At 39.9% G+C, this 8033-nt stretch overlaps 1 protein-coding gene across 1 annotated transcript; it reads right to left on the reverse strand.

Moving 5' to 3' along the window:
• Window positions 1-2773: 2773 nt before the first annotated feature.
• On the reverse strand, window positions 2774-6204 carry rnf182 (ring finger protein 182). Its single transcript, XM_071492435.1, has one exon. It carries the CDS (start codon window positions 5851-5853, stop codon window positions 4996-4998), a length of 858 nt encoding a protein of 285 aa, XP_071348536.1. The 5' UTR covers window positions 5854-6204; the 3' UTR covers window positions 2774-4995.
• Window positions 6205-8033: the final 1829 nt, after the last annotated feature.

Genomic DNA, 8033 nt, shown 5'->3' on the forward strand with positions numbered 1-8033 from the left:
AGATATGAGGTTGAGTACAGGCTGAGGGGAGCTTTTTTCTTTTTGTTTGGCTTGCACAGTCTGTGAACGTCCCTCACACCGACATGTGGGAATGTTCATTGCTTCACTAAAAAGGAATCTGAAATGATGTTACGCTCCCTGTAGGGAAGCACTTGCTCAGATTCAGACTCAGATTCCCCCCGTAAAACAGAAATGGTTGAAGGCCCAGACTGTTTATCATCAGCAAGACGTGTGTTGCAGAAGCAGAGCGAGGACAAACTGTGCTGGGAACAGATCCTCTGTGTTTGCTTCATAGCCTGCTTGGACGACTGGCTGGGAGGAGCTTACCAGCATCATGACAGGGATGGAGCAAATACTCAAGTAACACTGAAGATAATAGCTTAATATCACGGCGGTACAAGTCACTGTCCTGGACTCAAAACCAATGGTAGAAAGAACATTTACTGAAGCTCTGTACTTGAGTATTTTCATTTTAAGCAGTTTTATACTTCTACTCTGCTACATACAGGGAAATATTTTAGTCATTACTCCATTACATATATCTGACTGCTGTAAGTACTGTTATTTCTCAGTTTAAGAATAAACATTAAATACATTTGATGAGCTTATAAACTGTTTGCAAAGTCTATCAAACGCTGTAGATGTTTGGTGTAACACTGTATGCACAACTAAAAGCACAAGCTGAAATGACAGGATCTTTAAAGGTACCCTGTGCAGTTTTTGACCAATAGTAGTGCAACTGATGTTTTTATGTGCGGGTCCTCAATTTCTTTGGCAGCGCGATGCCATGATTTATACTATTCTCCTGAAGCCCTTAATTGAAAAGCTTTTTATAACTTGATTTAATCTTGCTGTGTGTTGATGTGTATATTTTGGCTGGTATGAGTAACATATATGTTATGACCTTATTTATTTTTTAGTTTTGTGCTTTTTGTAAAGCACTTTGTAATCTCTGGTTTTGAGTTTGTGTTTTATTAAGTGCTGTTTATGTAAACTTTGTTATAGTTTGTTATTATTGTCTACAGTTGTTGGTGCTAACATGCAAAGAAACATAGCAATACACCAACAAAGGCTTAAAGAGCTTGTAAACATAGACATTTTGATTGTTTACAAGACAACTCAGTGGAGCACCTTTTAGATAGACTTGCATTATTATGTAATCTGCAGGCGCAACATCTGGTTTTAAGGCTTTTAATGTTTCAGTTTATTTTGCATCATGGATATCATTATTACATGATGTATACTCCCACATTATTTGGGCTTGAGTTAGCACAAATTAATCACTAATTATCAACTAATGCATATGCCACACACAGAGAGTGAGAGACACAACCCAGACCCAGACCCCATGGAGAGTTACTCTGGCCCTGACTTCAGTTCAGACAGTATCAAGCAATAACAGCATGACAGTTTCATTTGACTTTCAAATGCCTCGTCTAAACACTCCTGCAGCCTTTGTATTGTCCTCTGACTCAACAATCTGAGCTGTGACAGTTTGATTTGAAGTGGAGGAGATTCTGTCTGCCTAGCATAGGCTGTCATTTCATATCTTAATCAGTGGAGCATCACTGAATATTTTTTAAAATCAGAGTTTCTGTTTTCTTGGACAGAGATGTAGTGGAGGATCATCACTTATTATCAGTCTCATCTAATGTTTTCCTCTCTTATAGTGCAAACACTTAGAAACTGAATGAAGACGCAGGATACAAACTGCAGGATATCCCATAATGACAGGGCAGAGCTGTCACAGCACCCTCTGGTGGTTAAGGCTCAACCTCACCACAGAGGAGGAGTTATTATGGAGAATCTGCCTTAATTAATCATCCTGCTACTTTCATTCATCTTAATTTTCATTCAGTTTCAAATTTCTGTTAATTAAAAGTAATTTAGCTGCCAGGCTTTCAACCAGAACCAAGAGCCTTCACCACATCACACCTGTCTTCAGTTAACACACCTCAGGTATGTTTAAGAATAGATTTTGAGAGCATGTTGATTATTTTATATGGTCTTTGTAGCCTCCCTGAATTTATGACCCTGTACATGTAGTTTGAGATCCTTAGGCGGAAGCTTAAGACTTGAGGGGACAGGATGGTTGTTAATAATAATAAAGATTATTGGGCCCCCAAGGCTCAAAGCAAATAACGCTGGCTGAGTTAGTGTTATCTCTTAAATCATACTTTCATAGTACTTTTTCACAGCAGACATTTTGACCTTTCACAGTAGAAAAGGCCTCAGTGTTCCTAATACATTAATAGTGACTCTGTTCGATTTAACTGTCCCAGTAATTAATCTCATTATTTACACCTGTCTCTTACTGTGACATGTCAAAATGTCCTCTGTGAAAAAGACCCATTTGATGTGAATTTTTCATTTACTTAAAATGCCATTTTATTTATTTTACCATACACAGCTGATCTGTTTTATTATATGATACAATGTTTTTATAATTTCTTGATTTTGATTTGCTGCCCAGCGTGAAGAACTTTACAACTTGTGTTTGAAATAAAAAATATAAATGAAAACTACATTGTTACAGTTTTAACAATGGAAATTAACACTGTAACACTTTAAGTCCCCTTATTTAGCGTTCATAAGTAGTGTTCAAAAAGTTTATAATGACTTTTTTTACACAATATAATGTATTTAAGCAGCTACGAGGACATTTTTAAGTGTTTGTTATTTTTAGCAATTATTACTTATCTTATGAAGACATAGGTTATGTTATTACACCTGTGTTTTATTGTATTGTTTATTTATTTATTTGGATCCTCATTAGCCATTACCAAGGTGGTAACTATTACCTTTTCACACATTATTTGTTTATACAGCACCTGCCACTTATTATATTGTTGTCAATAAAGATTATTACAGGCAAGGCTTATGATCATCAAGTATGATCAAAATAATCATACTTTTTTGAAAGAGCTTTCCTGTATAAAACTGATAGTTATTGATTCGATTTTTTTTAAATCTGCCTGAAAACAGTACAATACAGAAAGCAAATGTTTATACCGTGAAACAGTTTTAACTTGCTGCAATTAATCCTCCTGTCTATGCTGCTCATTAAAATATCCCTTCCAAACATGCTTCCAGTGGAAACAGTGTCAAAATCTAGTGCTTGTTCTGCAAAAATATATTCCAAAATGTATCTGGAGCTAAAATACAGCTTCAGCAGTCTTAGTTACTCAAATCACATGGGTATCTTCCAAATTTATCTTTGTGGTACAGAATTTCTTCTTTGTGTTCCCCCGACTGTGCTGCAGAGGAGGGATAGTAACACAAAGAAGGAATTTGTACCAAAAAGAGAGTAACTGTGGAGGATAACAGCTTGAACTGATTAACTCTGAGTGCTGAAACCTCATTACCTTCAGATAGTCTTAGGAATGGAACAAAGACTGTAGGTTTTATGTAGGTTTTAGGCACAGAAAGGGATCTTTTAATAGTCAATATGAACAGGAGGAATCATTTGAGCACCTGATTTTTGTTTAAAGACAAAAATTGTGACCCTATCCTTTAACATCCTATTGATTTTATGTTTGCAGTGTTTGTCAGAGTAGAACTAATCCAAAAATGATAATGGTGCAAAGCTTCTTTTAGCTGTCAGTCACTTTTTCATTACAAAACATACAAACAAATGTGTTTGTCCTCAGTTATCCCGTTCACACAGGCAAGGAGTAACTACTGTAGCAACCAAGGTGTAATCCCTCTTTGGCCTCCTGCCTTTGCACTCCAGCTGCAAGGGGTTGAAGCAGGGTCTCTATGTGAATGGTTTTATTCTAGAACCACCATGGTAGTGTCTGGTATATTTTTTAGCCTAGTGTCACAATTCCCCTCTCAAAAAAAACCCCCAAAGTCTCCAAACTGATAAATACCCTGCAGGACATTAAACATATTAGTAAGGAAAGAGGCTCTGGACCTTCAACTAAAATCCAACCAGTCTTCCAACCTGAACAACCCTGAAGGTCGTTTTTTTCAACCCTCTGATATGACTCATATGAGTATCTCCTGAAATAACGCCCCTACTCCAGCAGGTATGCCGGACCTTAGTTGTCATGGTTGTAATAAACATGCAGACTGCATCGCTATTGATTTCTATAATAACGGTCAGGGCTTGGTTAGGGTTAGGCACTAAAACTACTTGGTAAGGTTTAGGAAAATATGGTGATTTGGGTTCAAATAACTACTTCCTCAATATTAGATTATCTTTGTTGTCTTGGTTACAATAATAACAACGTGGTTAACTTTGTCGTCAATCGAACACCCATCTCCTGGTCATACTTCTGCCATAATTACTTCGGCCGCTAGATGTCACCTAATAATAAAACGTAACTCTGGGTCATTATAACCTGCTGCACAGACGGCCTATGGGCACGTATTTTTTATTGGAGAACATAACAACTACTGCATATCCTGTTTATATTTGTAATCTTTAATTTGATTCTTTCATGGTGAGAAAACACTGATCTCTCTTTTTGGCGACAACACACTGTTGTTCATAGTAATTTCAAGAACTCTCAGGACTCTGTGATGATAAAGTTCACATTTGATGCATTTATGGGTGTGACATAATCTCAAAGACTGAGAACCACTGTTAGATAACTAATTAGATCCACAGGTGTCAGAGACACTTATTAACACCTTAAATTCCTTCTGGTTTCTCACTACAACAGTATTATGTGTAATATTTAGCAGATTCCTTCAGAAATGGCATGAAAATTTAGCTTTATCTGTCACTGAGCTCTACTGGATAATTAATTGGCTATCAAGCTAAAAAAAATGCACAAATTACAGTGTATAATAATGAAAAGCCTCAAACTGTGAGCTCCATTTATAATGTACATAATCTTCTTCTCCAATAAAGAAAAGGATCAATTTTCTGCCACTGAAGTAAACGTTCAACATGATCAGTTACACAGTAACATCCCCATTAGTGAATTCTGGACATCTATTGTCAAGCATATTCAAAGCAAACCATTGCCCATTCATCTGCTTCCATTATGGTGGCATGCAGTCCCAGAATTCATGGCAGATACACTGGCAGAATCCGTAGACCATGATCATGATGAGGCTGGCAGGAACCAGGCTCACCAGCAGTACCCCGAGCGTTGTCCTCTGCATGATGAGCAGGTAAACCCCCATGGGCAGCGAGCTGAAGTACAGCAGCCCGAGTACCCACACCAGCGCCCGAGCTGACGTCTGGCACAGAAGGGCCGCACAGTTCCACACCGTCCACCTCTGCGTGATGGACGCCATGGAGTCCAGACTGGAAGAGCGGTAGCCCCGGTTTGTGTGAGAAACACGTGGCTGGTGGTAGAGGTCCTGGTTTGAGGCAGCTGCTGGTGGAGGCTCCATGATGGTGATGACCACAAAGTTAGGGGAGCCCCGGATGGAGGAGTAGGTAGTGGCGGAAGAAGTGGAGGAAGTAGGAGAAGGGGACACAGGTGCGTTGCTACCCATCAGCGAGGTCAGGCGCCTGGGGCTGAGGAGCAGCTCCGTGGTTGCATCCGGATGGAAGTGGAGGTTCCTCTGATTCCTGCTTTGGAGGGCCAGCGCCGCCACCAGGTTGCAGTCATCTGGCAGACTACTCACAGCATCCCCTGGCAGTCTGGTGATGTAGCGGCAAAACGGGCACACCACAGCGTTGGGAGGTGACTCACCCAGATCCAGGATCTTGGCGAGACATTTAGCGCACAGGCGATGGCAGCACTCGAGCAACTTTGGCCTGCGACTCCCGGGGTTGTACGCACAGTAGCAGATCTTACACTCCAGCTCCTCAGTGCTCAGTACATCCATGTGGCCACGACCACCACCATCACTGCCACCATCCTCAGTGCTTTGCAGCTCAATCATCATCTTATCCCCAGGTTTTATCCTGACTCAAGATCAGCAGAAAAATCCAACCAAAAGCTCAGGTCCAGGCTCAGCTCCGAGGGACGTGGCAAGTTTCCCATAGATGGAGACGTTGACAATGGTCCACTCCACTGAAGGTCTGGGGTTCATTGTGGTTGTCCAACAGGCTCCTGCAGTGTGTGTATGTGTGTGTGTGTGTGTGTGTGTGTGGGAGAGAGATTTGTGAGTTAATGTGGACAGCACCTCACAAGCTCCGGCCTCTGGGGTTTGCCTGCCTCTGACCATTTGGGGTAGCTGAGCTTCGTTTGGGGCAGAAAGCCTTTCATGGGCCGCACGAAAAAAGAGAGAAAGTGAGAGAGATTGAAAGAAAGATACAGAGAGACAGAGAGAGGTGGGGAGGGGGGAGGGGGGTGAGAAAGGGAGACAGATAACTGTTAACACAGCATTGGAAGAGAACAAACAGAGGCAAAGGGAAAACAAAGCAGAGCCTGTACAAACCAGAGCTGGAATTTTCGAGCCTGATCTTTTGTTGCTCAGTGAAATTCAGTCCAATTAGTGGCCAACACACACACACACACACAGTCACACACACACACACACACAGTCACACACACACACACACACAGTCACACACACACACACACACTCTTTAACATCTACGGTGCTCTGTTAATGGTGTGTGGGTGTGTATGTACAAGAAATCATGAATGAGTGTGTATCTGGAAGACTTTGTTTAGTGTGTGTGTGTGTAAGTATGCAAACTTTTGCATGCTGTGTGTACAAGTGATTGCAGTAAATTAGTTTTTGTAGCAATGCTTGTGTGTGCACTGACTGTGTTTTGCGATGCATGCTTGAATGAATGAGTGTGACAGTGTGTGTATGTATGAGAGTGTGTTATCCGTGCAGTGTTTCACATTATTTGTCTCCATAAAACAAATATTTGCAGCTAAATCAAATTTATGACCTATATGAATGAACACATTACTTCCCAACTACTTAAAAGGTGATGATATGTCAGTGTTGTTTTCACAACTTGTTTCTGCTGCCCCCAATTGGCCAAAAAAATCTGTTATTGCATGATATTCAAGAGGAAGAAATATTGACCTTTAAGAACCTAGGAATTCAAAAAAGAATTAATGTTACTTTTCTAGACTTGTAGAAAACTTATCAATGTACTTGTGGTCCTCTGGATGGGATGACATTTTCAAGGCACTTGAAAAACAACAGCATTGGTCAACTGTCGAATGCTGATAACAACCGTTTACATCGTGTTTATAAGTGGTCATGTGAATAATGACCATCCTCTCTCAGTGGTAAAGGCAGATCTTGTGTGACAGTGTTCTACTACTGTAAAACTCTCAGGGAGGAGGATGGGGTGGATGATTGGGTGTTAAAAATGTTTAACTTTGTCATTAGAGGCTGTAGTTTGCATCCTACTAACAGTCAGCACTGTTTTTATTCAAGAAGGCGATTGTTCCCAAACCTTACCCAAGTTGCTCTAGGTGCTTAAACTTAATCAAACCCTAAGTATAGAGTTGGCAGAGCAGAAAACACTCATATGTGTCATTTTGAAAAAGGCATATGTTTATATGGGACCTCCTGTTTTCATGTGGTGTTTCCTTTAACCCTTTTACAACCACGGGGATAACCGGTGACACCGCGGCGCATGTGTATTTCAAATTACTGTAACTCCTCCTGAATTAGATTTTTGCAATCTCAGAAATGTTCAATCTGCACTTTTCAAGAATTTATAAAAAGAAGGTTGAAGAAAATTAAATTCCGTTTTTGTCCTTTTCTTCTCATAACACACAGCTTTAGGTATTTAATTACATAAGAATGGTAAATACTTGACAGATTTCTCCTGGACTTCTCCTGGAAAAAGGGTGTAAATTATTTACACATAGGGCATTTTTTGACACAATTATTGACAAAAATAGACAAAAAAAAAACAGGCGTTTTAATAAATATATCTATTATTATGGTGCTTAAAGGGTTAATAAATCCAGCATTGTCAGTGTCAAAGGGATGCAACGTATTCTTAAAAGGATGTTTTAATGAAAACCTATAGATTTTTTTTTTTTGTAAATTTGCAGTCACACTGACGAGGTTGACATCATCTATTTTGTTTAAAGGTCCCACATTTACGCTTCCCCTGTGTTTTATCTGAAGTGTTGATCTCCATC

Source organism: Trachinotus anak, unplaced genomic scaffold, assembly GCF_046630095.1.
Source record: "Trachinotus anak isolate AG129_WGS33_773 ecotype Australia unplaced genomic scaffold, CSIRO_AGI_Tana_v1 ptg000012l, whole genome shotgun sequence".
NCBI lineage: Eukaryota > Metazoa > Chordata > Actinopteri > Carangiformes > Carangidae > Trachinotus > Trachinotus anak.

Coding starts and splice junctions, on each gene's coding strand:
- rnf182 (XM_071492435.1), bottom strand. CDS start 5,853: ATGATGATTGAGCTGCAAAGCACTGAGGATGGTGGCAGTGATGGTGGT.